Below are 20,390 nucleotides of genomic sequence, written 5' to 3'. Positions count from 1 at the left end.
AGCCCTTTCAGCCCACACTGGACATGCGATGCCACAGGGCAGCTGATAAAAGGGCATTGCTTCAAGAGGATGCACATTACCCTCAGATGTGCAATTCAAAAGGCCAGATGGGTCTGGGATTGAGGAGTTGGGACTACAGTATATTATTGCAAAAGGTAAACTTGTCCTGATTATATACACAATGTTATTATAGTTATTCCATGTGAACACCAAATCTCTTGAATATATGGTGTGTAGAGTAAACTATCCAACTCCAGGTATACTGTAAACCCCAACAACCAGCAAAAAGCACTGAAACCTAAACCTTGTTTTAACTTAATCAGGTACAGACTCCCAAATTTTTGAGGCAACTAAGAAGTATTAAAAATATCTTATCTTAAAGGAATCAAATTTTTGACAAACTTACAATTTAAAAGGGATATTAAGAGGGCATGTTTCTGTGGTTCATTCAAGCATATGTATACGCACAGAGAATTTCCCTAATTTCTTGTAAACTGAGGGATGTACACCAAACCAGAGAGATGAGGTCATCCAAGCTAAGCAAACAGGGAGATCAAGTGGAAGTGCTGCTGAAGTGTTTTTACTTCTCATTACATTGCTCCTGTGTTGCCAATTTCAAGGTTGGCTGGTGCTTTGAATGAATGCTTAGCTACTAGAAATGAGGTTGGGGAAAGGAAGCCAAAAGTTTCTTTCCATTTGATTTGTCTACAATTCAATGGAAAACATTCCTATAAAAGTGATGATATTTGGATGTTGATCACAGAACTATGGGTGACTGATTTATTGTGTTTTTTCCCCTTAAAACATTTCTAAACTACACTCATCCAGTCCATCCTAGTCCTTTCTAGATCAGTTGTGAAGAGTGAAAAAATGTAGGATGGCAACTTATATTTTTTGTTAAACATGAGTATAATTTGATGAGCAACCATAATTATCTCAGGTGTCTTATACAGTATTGTAATTGGCAATATTCACATTCTGTCAAATCAAAACAAAGAGAAGTATTCTATTGCAAGTGACTTTACAAAGCTTTTAATAAAACTAGGAATAGTTAACATGATGAAATGTAACGGTGTACTTGATAAATATGCAGAAATCAGTTTATTCATAAGTTACGGTACATGGAGCTTTAATGGCTTCAATTAGTGAATATGATACTATACATAAATACATGTATGTACTGTGCCTAAGGCTGAATAGTGAATTATGTCCATAAAATAAACAATGTGCACTCAAATGCCAAAATAATTTTTGGCGACTTCCATCTAATATCTCTAACATCTGAGTATAAAAAAGTTTGACAGCCTTTTTAAACATCTTTTAAAAGTACCAAGATAAACAAGTACATTACTGATTTTATGACAAAAAAAAGCAAAATAACGTGTAAAATAAAACCCACTTTAATCCACACAGACACTATATAATGCAAAAGGAGTAAACAGACGAATAACACCCTTGACGCACACGTCATTTTTTGGCTTTCTCCACAACCCAATCGATCACCTGCAGAGGTCAGGAATAAAATGATCATGTAATCAGAAACACATTGGAACTGCATTTAGCTTAGACAAAGAAAAAAAAAAGTTTTCATCATTTACAAGTAATCTGGTGAGCTTTAAAAACCCCCTTGCTTAGCTAAATATAATCCGGTAAGTGTGAGGAATCTGAAAATGTTACCTGCTTAGCATTTCGACCAGCTGCTTTTCTCATTTCCTCATGGAGACCTCGAGATGTTTTCAGGTCCTGTCCCAAACAAGACCACAATTAACAAGAAGTTAAGTTTATGATTTAAAGGTTAGGATGGTGATGTTAATGTCTTGGTTAGGAAAATGTGTAGAAACTATGAAATGTCAGAACCAGGCTATAAGTGGTTCCTCAGACAGAAAGGTCACAGTGCCACTTAGTTCACCATTTAGATGCATTGTTTATAAAAGATGTTTTGATTGTATATCCAAGCTTTATTAAGCATTGAGGTGTTAAGAGATGTGCTTTCACTTGTGTAGGTAGTGTAATTTACGCAAACAACTCAATCATATTTTCCTATAATTCTAAAAGAGAATGGAAACTCTGTATATAACGGAACCCAATAAATGAATAGGGAATAAACTCTGACTCATAGTACTGATAAAAATTTTGACAACAATCACACTGCACGTGTCTGACTAATCCAGCCTACAACCTCTATTGCACCTACTCGGCTTTTTTCCATCATATACCTTCAGATAGAGCTTTGACACATCAAAAAGTCTTTGATTGCAGGCCTTGAAGCACTTGTGCTCACTGGTGATACCATACTGCTTCAGTGTCTTTGCAACCACCTCCTTCAGCATCTGGTGGAGAATTAAAAACATTCAAGAGAGAGACGTAAATGACAAGTGTACACACACTGTGCAAAAAAGCCTGCATTCCTGCTGTACAGAAGAGTCTCTCTCACCTGAAAATGTCTAAATCAGAATATTCAGTGTGACAAAAATTAAAACATTATGCTTTAAATGTGTGTATAGTGTGTGTGTGTGTGTGTGTGTGTGTGTGTGTGTGTGTGTCTGTTTTCACCCGATTGTGTTTCTGTGAGCGTGACTCGGTTTGGCCCTGGCTAGTCTTCTGGCTAGCTGGAGGCTCACTGAAACTTTCAGCTCCAACAGTGGTGCGCCTGGTTGAGCTGGAGCAGGAGAGAGAACGGCCTGGATGCTGCTGCAGAGCTCTCACGGCTGGGTGTGTCCCACTTCCTGCACTGCACTGAGACCCCAGAGAGTCACTGCTCTCTGACTTGGACAACCTGTTCAAAATTCATAGACAAACACACTTGATAGAGAAAATTCTTCTTTTTATACTTTCAGCTTTTTCCTGTTAGGGCTCGCCACAGTGAATCATCTGTTTCCACCTAATTCTATTCTCAGCATCCTCTACTCTTGCACCAATTAACTTTATGTCCTCTTTCAACACATAAAAAACCATCTCCTCTTTGGCCTTCCTCTTGACCTCTTACCTGGCAGCTCCATCTACAACATCCTTCTACATTAATACAGGGGTGGCCAACCCGCAGCTCCCAAGCTGCATGCTCGTCAAACGCGCATGTGAGTGGGATGAAAATACCTCAAAGTTTCCCAGTAGGAGCAAGATCATTTGAGTAAACAATTTGTGTCAAGTTCGTTCTCAAAATGGCAGGGAAAAAAAGGTGATGTTAATGTGTGCCCATGTGTATGATGTGGCTCTTTGCGGTAACACAAAAAATGTGGCTTTTGGTCTCTGACTGGTTGGACACCCCTGTACTAATATAACCATATCCCTCCTCTGCACATCTCAATCTATCCTCTCTGCTCTTGTCACCTAAACAGCCAACCTGATCTGTCCCTCTGATGTGCTTGTTCCAAATCCTGTCCATCCTCGTCACTCCTAAAGAGAACCTCAACATCCTCATCACTGCTACTTCCATCTCTACCTCATGTCTTTTCCTCTCTGCTACAGTCTCTAACCCATACAGCAGAGCTGGCCTCACTACTGTCTTGTACACCTTTCCTTTGAGCCACTGACCATACACGTTTAAGTTCTGCACATCTATGCCAGATGCCCTTCCTGACTCAACCCTCTCTATTTATCCGGGCTTGGGACCAGCACAGAAGTCACTGGCAAAACCTCTAATCTTTATATGCTCAGTTGTGTTCGGTCTCAGATGCTATTCACTTTGAATAAAAACGTCAGTTAAACTTGCTGATGTAGTTATTAAACCAATTTCAAATGACCTTAAAATACAACAGTGCTTTGTCAGCATGGACAGGTCACTGGTATTGCCTTAATGTTTTTGTAATCACTATGGCATTTCAAGAGATCAATGCAAAATATAACATAGACACAAGAGGAATATAAAATACCATTATAAGAGCATCTATAAAACGAGCACACCAACACAGACTAAACACAAATGGACTGTGATGAGCTGTGTTCAGCATTTACAAAGAAAGCACATTTCTGAGCACACAAAAACGTGCAATTTGATATTCAATACCCCTTTTAAGTACTGATGGTTAATCTCCTGTTCACATAACTAAATGCATCCAATGAATATCTGTAAGATTTTACTATGAATGCTAAAAATAGGTGTGAGTGGGTGGGAAAATGTTTCTCGAGGGTGATATGGAGACAACACTTGAATGTGTTCAAAAAAGCCTGTGAACTCTTTTAGCAAAAAACAAATGAGAAGATTTTATCACCATTATGGAACGTCCCCTAACAGATTCATTCCACTACATTGATTGCTATTCAGCGCCACAAGTAGATTCTTAATAGCACGGTTAAAAATAATTGCCCTGGTAAAACTGTTAATAGCTCAACAAGTGACTAATTCCATCATGGTAATTAATTCATCATTTAAGAGGGTGATCCATGTTGAAATTGCTGACCTTTTTTGCTGATGTGTGTGTGTGTCTGGTTCACGGGAGCGGCATTTGGGACGAGGTGGTTCGCCGTGTGCAGCTTCTCCATCCAGCATGCTGCCAAGTTCAGAGGGTGATGGAGTAGGTGCGAGCATGGGGCTCAGAGCCAGCGGCACGGGGCACGGCTCCTTACAGCACGTAGTCTGGGTCTCGAAGCGGATTAACCGCGACTGCATGCGTGCAAATCTGCAGTCTCTCTCCAGAGCCTTCCGCTCATCCAAACAAAACCTGTGCAAACAAACCCAGTCAGGAATATTAAGAAACAACACTGCTAGATGCAGTGAGTGAATGGTCTTTGATGGTATTTACACTATCAGTTTACACTCACTCTATGCCATGGTAGTGGGTGCTGGCCGCTTGCTTGAACGGGAGCTTGGTCACTTTTCGTGGAGTGACATCAGGAGACAGCTGGAACGCATTGTCCCTACACATGTTGTAAGAAAACATCAACAAAGTATAAGGTATCCCATTTAGCCTTGGGCTACATTAGATGCAGTTAAACACACCAGTATGAAACACTTATATGAGTGTCACTTACTGCAAGTAAATCACAAGGAATTGATTGTAATTGCACATCAACAGTCTGTTAAGGATACAACAACAAAAGGCAGAGTGACAAAGGGGCCATAAAATGTGATGAGAGAGGCGGGAGTGCAGGCAGCCAGATGGAGGCATTAAGTGGATGTTTTAAAGGTGCCTGCTGAATCCTTTTGACTTATAGAGCAAGAACAGATTAGTCTAGTTGTGGTACATTATGTGCTGCCATGCCATCTGCCTGAGACGCACCAATCGAGAAAGCTAGTTAGTCAGGAATTTAAATAATGGGTTCATCTGAGGTCTTAACCTTTAGAATCTTAGCCTATTTGTAAGCAATTTAAACTTTATTTCTTACAAACTTTATAACATTGAAATCATTGTAGTAGTTTATATATGTGGGGTTCACTTCTGTTAGCCAAGAACCAAAAGGCTGCAGAGGACACAGTCACCAAAAACAGACAGATGCAAATTAGGAAATCATAGCCTGTTCTGATGAATCTCTACTTCTGAGCCACACAGATGGTAGTTTCAGAATATGACAACAGCAGCATGAATCCATGGACCCAACCTGCCATGTATTAACCGTATAGGCTGGTAGAGGTGGTGTAATGGTGTGGGGAACACTTTGGGCTGTTAATACCAATCAATCATCACTCGAATGCCACAGACTTGAGCATTGCTGCTGATGAGGTGCATCTTTTCATGTCCACAATGTCACAAAGCAAAAGTCTCTCAAACTGGTTTCCTGAAAATGACAATGTGTTCAGTGCTCTTCAGCAGCATTCTCAGTCACCAAATCTGAATCAAACAAAACTCCTTTGGGATGTGGTAGACTGGGATATTCACAGCATGAAACTACATCTGATAAATCTGCAAGAACTTTGAGATGCAATTAAAGTAAGGTTTCTTATATCCTGTAAAATAAACAAAGAACTAAGGCTGTGTTGCATGAAGCGTTATATATACACACATTAACTTTGATGATAGCTAGGCAGTAAGTAATACCCAGATAATTATTTTATGGTAATGTTCATTTCGTGATCTTCAAAGCTCTTTAATAACAAATAAGAGATTTTATTTATTACCTGGCACTACACTGTTTGCTATTTACTTCATTTAGGTGTAAAATCACTTTATTTTGAGCCATAATCCGAATGCATACAAAGGACCATTTTTTGACTTTTTAAGCACTCCTGCATCTTAATATCAATCTAGAAGAGGTTGTGCGTCTGCCTCATCTGACTGCAAATTCATACTTTTCAAACTTCTCAAAGATAAAATATATATATATATATATATATATATATATATATATATATATATATATATATATTTACAAATAAAATAAAGATCATAAAAATAATGTATATTTTTAGCTGTAAGTAAATAAACTCCTCTTTTGCCAGACCTTCTGACAAACCTGACATTGACAGCATCTGTACAGTCACTCAGGCAGAAACAAAATATGGAAACTAGATCAGTGAAATGACAATAACTTATTTGATCTTTATTCTGACTAAACATCAAACAGATCCAGTGTTATGAAACCAAACTCTAGTGTAAAAATACCCACAAATTGTGTTTGAAAATTTTCAAAGTTGGTCCCTGTAACTATCCATGTAATACCCTTTTCACATTGATAATTAGAAACGTTTTAGAGCCTTTAGATTGATTGGCGTTGATCATGATACTGTTAAACCACAAGCATACAGCATTTGCAGAGCCTGAAGCTTCATCAATACACAAACATTCTCATATAAATGTTTCAATCATACATAAACAAAAGTAGTGCTCCACCTTAACTCTCCAAGGATCACATCCTCAGCTGAACATAGCCACTTGCATATCTGTGTGATATTGATCACTTTTCAGACTTATTTGGGACTCAGACTTATTCAGTTTATTTGGGACTTACCCTCTGAGGACAGTGAGAGGTTGTAGCTCTCCACTTGGTAACCCATCAGCAGTGAAGTGCTTAAGCAGCTCTCGTGCATCCAGTGGTGCAGAAACACTCTTCTGGCCATCTTTAGGGCCCATGAGACAGTCTGAAGAGCCACTACTGAAGAGGCTAGACCTGGAGAGTGTAAGAAGATCTGCTCTGTACAGGCCACAACAAACGCTGCCAACTATAGAAAACCCAAATTTACTGCACCTTAAAAGCATATATGTAGAGAGAATACATTTTTTTGTGGGATGCCTTCAATAAAGTTAAATTCATACAAGGGAGAAAGGATAGCTTTCCATTTTACCTCTTAGAATTAGGAGCAATTACTATTGGCTTCTCCAACACCTGTAACTCCATCCTACAGATTATGAATACTGTCACAAAGCAGCTTTATAAGGGCCCAGATACGGATTTATCCGTAATTAGCAGATGAGAGGCAACAAAAAAAAAACTCATGAGAGAAACATTTTGAGAGAAAACAGTCGTAATAAAGGAACCCGTTCTCATGGGAGTGACACCAGATAGTATGATTATAAAATAATTTCTCCTAAATAACTGTATACTATAGAGTCAACAGTACTATGTGTGGTGAAATTATAACTAGGTTGGGGAGTTATTACAACTAGAGTTTTATTGTTTAAGAAACAATTAAGAGAACAGCAGCAACTATTTGGAGAAACTTCTAAAGTGATCTTTAGTTCAAGCCAAGAAGCTTTTATTGTCAGTTCAACCATATACAGCTGATATAAAACAAAAAAGCTACATAAAACAACAGAGTTAAGGATTTTAATCCTAGCCACATAAAGTGCAACGTGTGTAACCTAGTGCAACAGTGCAAGACAAGGACAGTGCAAGCAGACAATACAAAACAAAGGACACGGACTAGTGCTGATCAGTGTGCATACTGTATTATAAAGTATTAGAAAAGCTCAGCTGGGCTTATTTTTCTTCCAAGAAAATCAATTTCACATATTAGGGGTGTCAATAAATTTGGCACTAGCATGTTTTGAGAGAAATGTGGCATAATACCCCCCCACCCCCCCACCCCCCCCAAAAAAAAACCCAGAATGTTCCTTGAAACGATGAAGAGTGAATGATGAAGATTTACCTGTTTTTGTGGCGAACCTTCTGTGCATTTTCATAGTTCCGCAAAACACTTCTCTCTGGCCATTCAGAGTGAGTAGTGTGCTTTGTGTCTGTTACAGAAAAACAATAGATGTGAAACTCAGACTGAAGGATGAAGACTACTGAACATACAACAATCGGCAGCTCATTCTTTAGTGTTGGTTCAACACCAGCATGCTGATGATTACCTCCTGTAACAGAAATGTGGTTCTCCTTCTCCACTGGCACACTTGATACTCTGGGCTGCATGGCGTTATGCATCTTTAGGTATTGCTCTCTGGCCAAACGCAGCAGTACTCTCAGGTCATTTAGTGGCACAGCTGCAGGCTTCTGTGCCTCCTCTCTTCTTCCTGTCCATACGAAAAAGCGAGTCACATTCCACAATCCAACATACTACTCTCTGCCTCGTCAGACATGTCCTAATATGACCCAGACTAAGGCCTATTGCTACATCCTTGCTGAAATTTCTTTACATTTGTTTATGATCGCAGGTATATCCTTTAAGACGCATAAAAGATGCATAAGAAGCTTACTTCTATGTGAACTCCTGTGCTGTGAAGCAAAAAAAAAAAAGATAATCTATCTATACATACAAATACACAATCAATTAATGAGAAAAACAAAACGTATTTGTTTAATGTAGCCACAGGACTCTCATTTTAAGCAGGTACTCAGTTTTGCGTGTTTATGTGCAATGGAAATGCTGGAAATTCCATGTGTACAAGCAAGGGTTCATGCGAGAGGTTTCCGGTTGCTAAGGGAACCACTTACGGGCACATTCCTGGACGACCTGGTGCTGGACTCTGGCCAGCCTCCTCTCTCTCTGCAAGAGGTCATCTCCACAGAGACGGGGAAGAGAGTGCAGCCAATCAGCAATCTCTGTGCCTGTTGAGAGGGTGAGAGGTTAATAGAGTTCACAACTTTCACCATCACCTTCTCGCAGACAAATTCCGAGCAGCCAGTTTTTCTTTCATACTTGAATGAACTAGCTCTAGCTCCAGACTCCTGTTTGTGAGTTCATAACGGTCATTTCAGCTACAAGTAAGGCAGAGAGGAAAAGTTACCAGCAAAAAGAAACTGGAGATTATTATAGTCAAGGCAAGTTCTTGGTAGAAAATTCTTATTGCTTAAGAGCTATTGTCGAATAATAGCATATTCTCAGCACATAGTTAAACATAAATCAACATATAATTTAATAGTAGTGGAAGCAAGAGGTAAAACTTTTGTGGGTGCTTAAAGATAATGTAGAAATGGCTGAAAAGTTACATCTCTTTTGAGCGTTTCTCTCGGAGTGTGCGTCATGTCTGTGCATCACTCTTGGTTAGAATAGGATGTATTGCTGCCTTATTTCTCTGAGTCAATATCAGAATTGCAGTACTGCTTAAAACATATTGGGAATGCTTTGTTCTTCATCATAAGGTTTGAGAAGTAAATATATACAGCTAAAATGTATAAAACAACGATTTTCAACAACATTTATTGTAGAATCATCCCCATACTGTATATACCATACATCCGAATGTATGCATGTTCCACACACATCAAGACACATCAAGACACTAAAAAACCCCAACAACTACTAAAAAAATTAATCTGTTCTCAATCAATTCTACACATTAAATACACCAGGATCCCATTTAAATGATTACAGTTGCATTTGTGGCTCGAAACCTTCTCCTGATTACAGTAGAAATCTACGAGCAAACCCACGCCTCCCCTAAAGCACAGAACAGTAATTTACCTCGACAAACATCTCCAGCAGCAATCTTAACACTTACACAAATCAAAAGCACAAAGAGCTATTTAGTGCTGTAGTGAACACCAAACCATTGCATTGCCATTTTGAGACACATAAAATGCTAATCAGTGAAGAAATACTGCCTACACAAGCATTAAATGAGCTGTACTTTACCTTAGGCTATAGGCATTAATTTAGAACTTTAGATCAAGTTCCACTAAAGAAGCACTCAACGAAGACCACATCAAAATTTGGATTTTAATTCGTTTATTCATCCATTATTCATTTAAAGGCTGTATTAGCACAGAACTTAATAACAAGGGCTGATGTAGTCATCAATGCAACACAGGCTCGGTTTAGCTACGGGACGCTACAGCCCTCTCACTGTGTCTGAGCGATGGAGAAAGACAAGTGCAAGTCATGTAGTCAATACATCATCTCCAAAATCTTCACAAGTAGAAAGAAATGGTGAGCACACAGCATGAAAATAGTTTCTTGTGCTGTGTGAAAACAGCACCAATAGACTGGGGAGGTCGTCCCTCCAATGTGTTTGCTAGTGTCCAGTTGGCCCCTGGTGCTGTGAGATTTGATAAGACTGTGGAGGGCTTTAAATCCTCCTCTAATGAGATGGCATGATGAAATGATGTGAGTGCTGCAGCAATAAAGAATGAAAAGAGCCTAACCACTTCACAACAATACCATTTATATGTATTCACCCTACATGAACATTTTGTATTGTTAAATGATGGATCTGAAATGGACTTTGAGATAATGTGTCAAAGAACTCAATCTTGAAACAAGGAAAAATCCATATATAATTTAGCTAAATTATTTACAAATAAAGCATAAAAAGTATTGATTTTATAAGTGGCCTCTTTGTTGATTCCCTGACGAATCCCCGCCCCCCTCGCATGGCCTCCTCTGCTTAAACACCAGGGCAAATTTAGGGGTTTCTCAGCAACAGAATTTCCAGAATCCAATCAGCCTTGAATGTGGCAGCAGGTCAAGGCATATAATTACACAAAAACAGGTCAAGAGCTTCAGTTAATGTTTACATCAATCAATCTGGGAAATAAGTGATAGTGTTTTTGAGTTTTTGCTGATTTCCTGGATTTTAAAACCTTTAGAAAGAAAGAAACAGCAGCATCCGGTTTTGTGAGACATGACACCTTGCTGATGAGGAAGGTCAGAGGAAAATGGCTAGACTGGTGAGAGTTCACAGGAACATTATACCTGTGGTGAGCTGTAAAGCATCCAAAAACACACAACACGTCAAACCTTGAGGCAGATGAACTACAACTAGGGATGGCTCAATGACACTGACACTGATTGATACCAATCCCCATTTGATAGCATTTTCTTTAATCACTACATAAGTGACATATTTTAATAAAACTATAATGTAAAAATTTAATCAATCTAAAAAAAAAAAAGTCCAATGGCAAATGTAAAATTCTTCAGCCCAAATTGTTACTGGATATACAGTGGTATCTCTAGCTACAACAGGCAAGAACAGGACAAGAATCTATAGAGATTTATGATATTGTGACAGTCTGCTCACCATGGTTGTACCGAGTGGTTATTTGAGCTCGAATCAGTCTATCCAGTGACGTGAAGCTCAAGAAAGTGAACACTTATACATGACACTGTACATTACTGCACATGTACCAATGGTCATTTAAAATAAACACTCAGCTTAAATTATGGCAAATGTGATTAAATGGTGAAATGTTCAACCATGCATAAAACTGACAACCTTACCCGAGGATGACGAAACCTTTTCTTGTGCTAGGCTCAGTCGGACAGCACCATTAACCTGACTGGCAGAGTGTATCAGTTGTGCCCTGCAGCCACCAGTCTCTGACCCCTGAACCAAAAGAAGATATTGGCCTTTCTCTCCTTTCACCTTGACATCAGGAGCTGAGAAAGGATTGTTGATCAGCTTATAAATCAGATTCATCATGTTGCATGATCAAAATAAATGTTTACTGGAATATTTCTTTTGTTTGAGTAATAGAATGACAGCATTTGGAAATAATACATAGGTTCAGTCATAGCTTCACTGTGCATTCAATTACACTGCTCAATCAGCAGGAGAGCTACAATAAGCACCAGTGTGATTAGGCAGTTGGGGGTGTGAGTTAATAGAGTATAATTTATGGTTGCCTGTTCTGTATGACTGATGATCTTGTATGGGTTATTTATGTTTGTGGAAAAAAAAAAACAGCAGTTTAGACTATTTCTTTTAAAGTAAAGCCTGATGTTCATACCAGTGAAGGTTTTTGGGCACTTGCCCACAAAATCCCTCCATTTGGAGGCACTGAGCTGGGAGGCTGGAGGAAAGGCTTCAACGCTCACCACACAGGAAAGCGAGAACAGAGCCCCAACCTGCCACAGAAACAAAGAACTTGCTAATACACAATACATGCACACTCCGATTCTCCAGCATGTCACTACAGACTATAGTGTTACCTCTCCACGTAGAGCTCTGAGCTGGTCTAGCAGGAGCTTGGCTTTGGCAGATTTGCTGGACAGTGCACTGGATATACACGTTAAGTGAAATACTGAAATGAATAACACAATGCCACGACAAAAACGGCAACGCAACACTGCATCTGGGCAACAACTGGCTCTCAGAGAGAAAGTGTGTTATACAAGGTAGCTAGATAAAAGCTGTTAATTACTGAGAATGTTTGCTTTTTTTCCAAATTCAAATCAAGAGCAAAGATGAAACCTTTTTTTTTTAAATCAAAATAAAAAATACAAGTGACTGCATTTTTATCCATTTTCAATAAAGATAGTGACTTAAAAACAAATGTATATTATAAAACAAAGCGACATATTTTTCAACTATTTATACACTTAAAAAAAATGGCAGAGAAAGGATACAGCTCAAACTCAGTGGTGGAAAGAAGAATCAGTGGGAGATCTGCAACTCTAACCAACTGGATCAGCTCCAGCACTGGCTGATAATAGTGCAACACCTGTGTGCAAGATGTCATTATTATGGCCATCATTTTGAGCGTGATTTTATCTCGTATTGCTTATTAATAGATGTGTTTGTGCGCTGTTACAATTAAAGCTGTAGTGCACATGCAGACAGTATTTCTATCAGGAAAAGAATAGCTTGGAGAATATGCAAGACAAAGCCTGAGGAGACCAGGTTCAAATAACCAACATGAAACCAGTTGACAAAAGAAAGTGATACTGAATGTGGCAGGCTATGAAACTTAAAAACACAAATGATTGATGTGCTTCAGTGCGCCCCTCGGCTGGCTCTCAGAGGCAGTCCTCTTCCTCCTTCGTGCCGTCTGTACTGCTGAATTCCTAAAAATGTCAGCTCTATCCCAGTTCAGCTCTACACATTCATGCAGTTTTGATGGGTTTAATAAGCTAGCATTGGCTTCCACCTTCAATAAACCTTCATTTAGATCGTAAAATTGATGCAGGCTGCAGGCAGGAAAAAGTGAAGATAAGCAGATTTAAAATGTGAGAAACTAATATTATTCAGCATTTCTGTGAGAAAACTGGATAACTGAGTGAATGCAAACTGGATAACTGGGTGAATGCAAAACAAAAACACACACACCCATTCATATACATACATACATACATATATATTACATACACACACATATACACACACACACACACACACACACATATATATATATATATATATATATATATTATATACACACACACACACACACACACACACACACACACACACACACACACACACGTACATACATATACATACACACATACATACACAAACCTCTCTCATGTATAAGGTGTTTCCACCCACTAAATTAATGCTCACTGAATGTTTGTTATTTTATGCACTATTTAATAGCATGGATAATTGTGTGAATGAGCAAGTGTACAGGCATTCCTGTTAACAGAACAGATTTTTTACAAATAGTTTACAGTAACCCGATGAAAATTCCTTATCTTTAAAAGTGAATAATAGAAATGCTTCAGCCAAATTCAACAGTGACAACAGAAAATGAAACCATGCAAGCAGAGAGCATACAAATATAAGTAAATTACAGTAAGTGCCTTGTTGTGTTCCACCTCCAGCTACATCTCATCCCATTATACTATTGAAATTAAGGGTTATTTCACAACGTAAACCGGATTATAGAAGAACATGCTCTCCTTTCAGGTTTCATCAGACTGAAGTGCCATTGTCTGTTATTTCTGCAACTGCCTGAGCCAAATTCACAATCGTGCCTTCTCTCTCCTCACTCTGTATGAAACCATCTCTTACATTGTAATCTCAGCAGCATCTGGAAGGTAATGCCTCAAACTCATAAACACAGAGATACATGGAAGAATTACATTTTAATGCCTGTCGCACTAATAATGCTCATAAAGATGGCGGGAGCAGCAGGGGAAGTTAATGGCACTAATCAGCGAGGGGGCAGTAAATCTTGCATGCTCAAGGCGAGCCCTAGGTAAACAGCCCACAGGGTGCAATCTGCTCCTTCAGAGTCTGCGGCCCCGCTGATTCATCCACAGTGGAAAAACTCATTACTGCTACACTCTACACTCTCGCTTTTATGACAGGGAGAGAGAGAGAGAGAGAGAGAGAGAGAGAGAGAGAGAGAGAGAGAGAGAGAGAGAGAGAGAGACACTAGTGATGAGAATAAAAGTGCAAAAGCATGATAGAGACAGCAAGCAGGCCAAAGAAAGAGTGAGAAAAGAGGGAAAGACAGAAAGAGGGAAATTTCCACATGAATAACGAGGTCAAAAATAATCAAAACAAATGAAGATACAAATGTATGAGGGTAAAACAAATAAACGTATGATAACCAAAAAGAGCTGCAAAAAAGACGTTCAACTTTTATGAAGCTTTAGATTATGCAGAATGATTTGAAACAAAATTTGCTGTTTGAGAAAAACAACAATGCAGCTTACATCTAATTTAACAGATATGGTATAAATTAAGCCCTCAGAGGCATTTCAGGTCATGGTCTGGTGGACAGTGGTTCAGATGCAACCCAGCAAAATATTTCAGTGGACCAAAAATTGAGGAAAAAGTACTGAAGCAGAGACAAAGTTACTGCATGTCTCTGGAAGAGGGGAAAAAACTGTCAGCATTTACGGCATTTTCAGTAACGCAGCAGCACAGCTTTCTGGTTCGGTTTATCCAGACACAGGTGAATTATTTATCTGTAGGCAGCTCATCTGACCAAATAGAGGGCTAGAGACATTTTTTACAGACTTTTGTAGCCCTTTCATATTATATTTACCCTCTTACTATCGTGTTTGATTAGCAAACTGACAACAAAACGTACAATAAAAACTTACAATAAAAAAAGAATTGCTTTGAAAAAACCCCCAAAAAAACAGAATGGTCTGAAGTACGTGTTTATTCACCCTGTTTTAAATTCAAAGCAAAATGTCAAAGTGACAATATACTGTAAAGCACAACAAATTAAAGAAAACTTTCTACACTTCAAATATCTTGTTTACATCCATACGCTAATCACTTATGGTTCAGCATAGAAAAATGACACGGAGGCCTGTCACCCATAGCAGCTAGTTAGTACATTAATATCTGGACTTTTGTGAGAAAATAATCCTATATAACAGGACTCTTACGATCTGTCGCTGAATACACCTGCTACAGGATTTGGTCTGATGAACGTTCACAATGTTAGCAGAAAGCCATCTGCTGCTACACCTCTCTCTATTCAACCTTGTTGGCTGTTTGAAATTGTGTGTGGCTGCAGTAATGAATGAGAGAAAGGAAAACCACTTACCTCAGGCTGAACCATGTGGTCAGTAAAGCAGCAGGGGTCGTGGTGTGAGGAGAACATGTGGCTCCAGCCACCTCGAACCTGCCGCTTCAAACAGAAACCCTCAAACAGGAGCTCAGAGACAAACTGCACCACACATGTGGGGGTGTGGGGGGGGGGGGGACACACACACCACACAAATCATTAATTCACTAAGTGGACAAAAAAGTCAAGTGATTTTTCTAAGCCATAGATAATGCTTTATGTTTTCATCAGATATGCTCTGTAATATTTTCCTCCAGTTATTTTTCATGCTCTTTGGCCACTCAGTGATCACAAGTAATAGACTCTAGTAATACTCTCTAAAAGACTCTCTGCCTGAACTCAGCATCCAACGGATGAATAGGAGTTTCTCTCTGTACTCATACTGTATATCCATTAGTAAAATGGCACTCACTATATTTATACTAAACTTGCATGGATGACAACAATTAGCAACAATCTAAAGTAAATGTTTTACCAGTAACTAAACGCTGTTCATTCCATTAGACACCTAAATCTTTCAGGCTTTTGCAACTTGGACATAATTTTTGAATTACTGTCAATATATCTACACTCTGGAAGACCAATCTTTAGAAATGTCCTAGTCTCTGACCTTCAGACCTTTCCTTCAATTCACAACTTTTCCATCATAAACTATTCTTCTGTTTCTCTCTGAAAAGCAATTTCAGTCCTCTGACTTACTTTCTTTATTTTAAAAATGTAATTTGTGCCTTATTCTTTAAAATGTCCTAATGATCTAATTTTAATTAATTTAAATTTTAAGCAATTAAATTCTTATACATTTTTTATTTTAATTTTTTTAATAATTGACAATTACTTTTAAAATATGTCTAAGTATTTATTTATTTATTTATTTTATTTATTTATACAAATTATTGGTTTATGGTTAGAAATGTTTGTAACATTAGTGACAGAGCAGAACTACATGGTGAAAAACGTTAAATAAATAGCAACATTGCTGCACGGACGGATCTCGTTAAACAGGTCACATTTTGACTGCCCTCTGGTGGAAAAACACTCAAAGTACAGAGGCAAGCTTCCCTATAAAGAGCTTTGTGAGAGATTGTGAAATCGCAAAGAAATGCAGAATAGCAGGTTACCTTCTTCTCTCGGATCAGCAGTCCCCCTCTCCAAAGCTCACTGGCATCGATGCAACTTTCCACATCAGAGAGAGAACACATTCTACTAGACAGATAGGATGCTGCTGTTCGCCATCTGAACAGTAAAGACACATTTTTCTAGACACATATCCTGCTTCTATTTGTATTTAAAATAGATTTAAATCAATAACAATAAATAATACAAATATAGCTATCAGTGTTCTAAATACACACAAAATATAACCTATAAAGGTTACTTTATTGGCAGAGTCTTAAACTTATTATTTAGTGTCTTACAGTGGGGGGGGGGGCTGTTGTGCATATTAAAGGCATATTAAAGTTTAATAAAAATTAAGCACAAATATTCATTCATTCCTTCATTTTCTACCACTTATCCGAACTACTGAATCGAAATATTTGTCTCATGTGTACAGTGTAGAAAGACATGTTTCTGCAAGACCTGCAGTGTAAACATGGACCGTGGATCTGTTACCCTGCACTGTGCTCTGTGACGATGGTCGTTTGAGCAGAGTGCCACGCTTGCATGTGCTTCAGGGAGCCGATCACAGGCAACAAGTCCTTCATGGCTACTTCGCCCACGCACAGCAGAATTACATCCAGCAGGAACCTTCCTGTGAATTGCAAAACATGTGCTGTTCAAACTGGTTGGATTCCAGAAACTGGTTTGCTCACCTACTCCAAGGAACTGCATCAATTCCAGAGAACTAATCAGAGCATTCAACTCCTTACCTAAGCCATGAATTCTTGGCTTATTTAGTATTTGTTACCTGGAGTAGGAAGTTTGTCTGCTAACTGATGAAGAGACTCAGCTGCTTCCTCAAAGAGCCTATGAAGAAAAGCCAACATTTTAAAACACCATTTTAAACTTCTGACCTACAAATGTATTTAACCCAGACTCTTGGCTAAAGTGTGTAATGGAATAATAAATGAAATACTGAGCACCCACTCTGTGTGTGAGGTGATCTCAGACAGCTGGCTCTGCTCCTCTTGCTCTTGCAGGGCACCAGTACAGCTGTCCATGGGAGAAAACACAGACTCTTCACCATCACTGTGCTGCACACACACCTCATCCCACTCAGAACTACAGAACTGCCGGACACAAACAAGTGAAAAATGGTCAGCTTGTGTGAACATTGCAATCAACCAACAGTGTGAGCATGAAGAACACAAAATATGGAAATTTACATTATACATTATCATAAGAATGTATACAACACCACAATTAAAAACATAAAATAAAAATAGTAATAATAATAATGATAATAATAATAATAATAATAATAACATTAAATGTTAAAGGGGCATTTGTGCTCTAGTGCATTATTACTGATCTCAACTCTCAAATATGGACACAAAGCTCACTCATTTACAGTGGCCTGTGGAGTTAAAACATAAAAGATATAGGGATTCAACATTTAAACTTATTTCAACAGTTTCCCTAACCAGATAATCATTTCATATTATACTGTAATTTCATTCTGTGCAAATGGCTTGTGGGCAGCTGCGCTAGCAAACTGAAAGTGGAAGGCAGATGATCACTGCAGAATAAACCACAGCCCATTTTAGTTAATGGATGGAAAGGTTTTAAGACAATGTGTCTTTAAAAGACTATACATCTAAAATTTTAGTGTCCATTAATATAAGGTGCTACTAAATAAACTATGAAATCAGAATTACATGGCTGAATCTATCTGGATTAAGAATGAATGGGAGGTCCTGTATATGTATAAATATATATGTGTGTGTATATATATATATATATATATATATATAGATGAGAATCTAACCTGTGTAAGGCCATGAGTTGCTTGAATAGCAAAGAACCATTTTGGTGAGGCAGGAGTTCCACTGAGAGAGCAAGCTAATGAGGGAATCACACAGACAGATAAACACAGTACAAATGGTGAGAGAATAGAATCAGTCAGACAGAGTACTGCAATAAAGTGTGGTATAGATAGGAGCTCTGTGACTATTATAAAAAGGTTGTGTCATGGTTTCATTATGGGACAGTCAACATTCACGTTTTCAAAATATTGATTAAGATTTGCAATTCCATTCCTCTACTGTCTTTTTCAATTTAAAATGACAGCAGGATTCAGATCACAGGACTAGTTTGAAGAGGACTATGAAGATGACCTAATGTAAGTACTACCAGAGTATGTCTAGGATTCTCTCTCTGTTACTTTAAGCATTTTATGGACTTAATATAAAATTATTAGTACAATACCCCAGGCAAGATCCTGTCTGAACTGAGATTATACTAAATGGTCTATTGTATCTTGTGCTCTTTTCTACTGACTCCCAATGAAAACACACACAAAAAAAATCAAGTGGCTGAAATTAAATAGAACACACAAAAAAAAAGCTCATCCATAAAGCTTCCATGTGTTTTAAGCAAATTACTGACATGCCATGGCCACGAGTCCTACCTGTAATCAAGCACAACTTGCGCGGTCACAGACAGAACAAATAGCACATACTGTATAATAAAGGCTCAATTGCAGTGGATATCATTGTAGCTTCAGGGTCCTGGGTTCGATCCTGTGTCTCTATTTTATTGTGTGTTCTACACTAAACTTACTTATACAATTATTATTTACAGAATAATACTAATTTATATTGATTACTATTACTTTAGTTCTGATCAATCAGACCAGTTTTCAATCTATCTTTCTGTCAATTTACCTGAACATTTTACACTCACACTGTCGTTCTACTAATAACTCGCTCTCTATTTATCTATTTGTCTGTCTTTCGATCCATCTGACTTTCTACGTCTGTTTGCAGTCTACTGTATTTGTCATCTATCTTTCTACCAGTAACTGTCTGTCTTTCTGTCACTCATGCATCCATTCAACTTCAAACCACCTTCAAACTTATGAGTTTTAAATTTTCAGACTACATTTGAAAGCAAACATAAATGTTTGTTTTAACGAACTTAATCTAGCTTTTTCTTTTCGAAAGATTTCTTGTTTTAAAATACTGGAGGAAAAACCTGCTGTATTAGATTAGACAATAAGCTAATTTTCCATTTTTATTGCAATATGATGATACAACTAAATACCGCCAGGTGGCGCACAAGTAAAATATAGAACATAATAAATACCTGGGAAAGGAGAAACCCGTGACGTACTGTTAGTCCTGCAAATATCTTTTAGCTTGTTATACAACTTTTTGGCAGCTTCAATCCCTGAAACAAACAAACAAACACAATCGATACCATCATTAGCTACATTTAGCCAGTTGCTAACATTCGCCTTCTAGCTAACTACTGAAAGCTAACTGGTGATAACTTCTTACCGCTGAAACAGCCCTCTTTCTTTGCTTCCTGGTTTATTGCTACAATAAGAACATATCTGTCCATAGTTCTAGATCATTAACTTCATACAAATCCACTTAGTTAATATCATGCGAAACAAAACAAACCAAATTTCCCCGCGTTTTACCAAAACCTGCCTCTGGTCCGAATCGCAAATGTCTCACCGCTCCCTATATTAAGTGCACTACATTTGGGCTAAAGCATTGCGCACGAGCGCACATTTGCACACTTTGTAGTAAACTACACAGCATGTTGGAAGTTATTTAGGACACAGCCCTAGTTGAAGCCGGGATGACGCATGTGTCACTTCAAAATATGATCGGGAAGAATAAAAAAATGCTTGTCTGTATGGTTATCATGTT

The 20,390-nt window shown here is 38.2% G+C and overlaps 1 protein-coding gene across 1 annotated transcript; it reads right to left on the bottom strand.

Annotated features, from left to right (window-relative positions):
• Positions 1-1,007: 1,007 nt before the first annotated feature.
• LOC113644585 (MDM2 binding protein) lies at positions 1,008-20,315 on the bottom strand. The gene is made up of 22 exons (XM_027149566.2): positions 20,010-20,315; positions 19,816-19,899; positions 18,497-18,570; positions 17,656-17,798; positions 17,477-17,535; positions 17,182-17,320; positions 16,689-16,803; positions 15,550-15,672; positions 12,665-12,759; positions 12,248-12,314; positions 12,046-12,163; positions 11,537-11,695; positions 8,809-8,922; positions 8,226-8,387; positions 8,021-8,108; positions 6,883-7,041; positions 4,759-4,854; positions 4,398-4,658; positions 2,554-2,776; positions 2,217-2,330; positions 1,678-1,743; positions 1,008-1,503 (listed from the first exon to the last, which is right to left on the bottom strand). The coding sequence occupies exons 1-22, from the start codon at positions 20,071-20,073 to the stop codon at positions 1,468-1,470; spliced, it is 2,559 nt and encodes an 852-aa protein (XP_027005367.1). The 5' UTR covers positions 20,074-20,315; the 3' UTR covers positions 1,008-1,467.
• Between the last annotated feature and the right edge of the window lie 75 nt (positions 20,316-20,390).

This window comes from Tachysurus fulvidraco, chromosome 3 (genome assembly GCF_022655615.1).
Source record: "Tachysurus fulvidraco isolate hzauxx_2018 chromosome 3, HZAU_PFXX_2.0, whole genome shotgun sequence".
In the NCBI taxonomy this organism is placed as follows: domain Eukaryota; kingdom Metazoa; phylum Chordata; class Actinopteri; order Siluriformes; family Bagridae; genus Tachysurus; species Tachysurus fulvidraco.
Note: the sequence above shows the minus strand (reverse complement) of the source record. Positions and strands in the feature narration are given on the sequence as shown.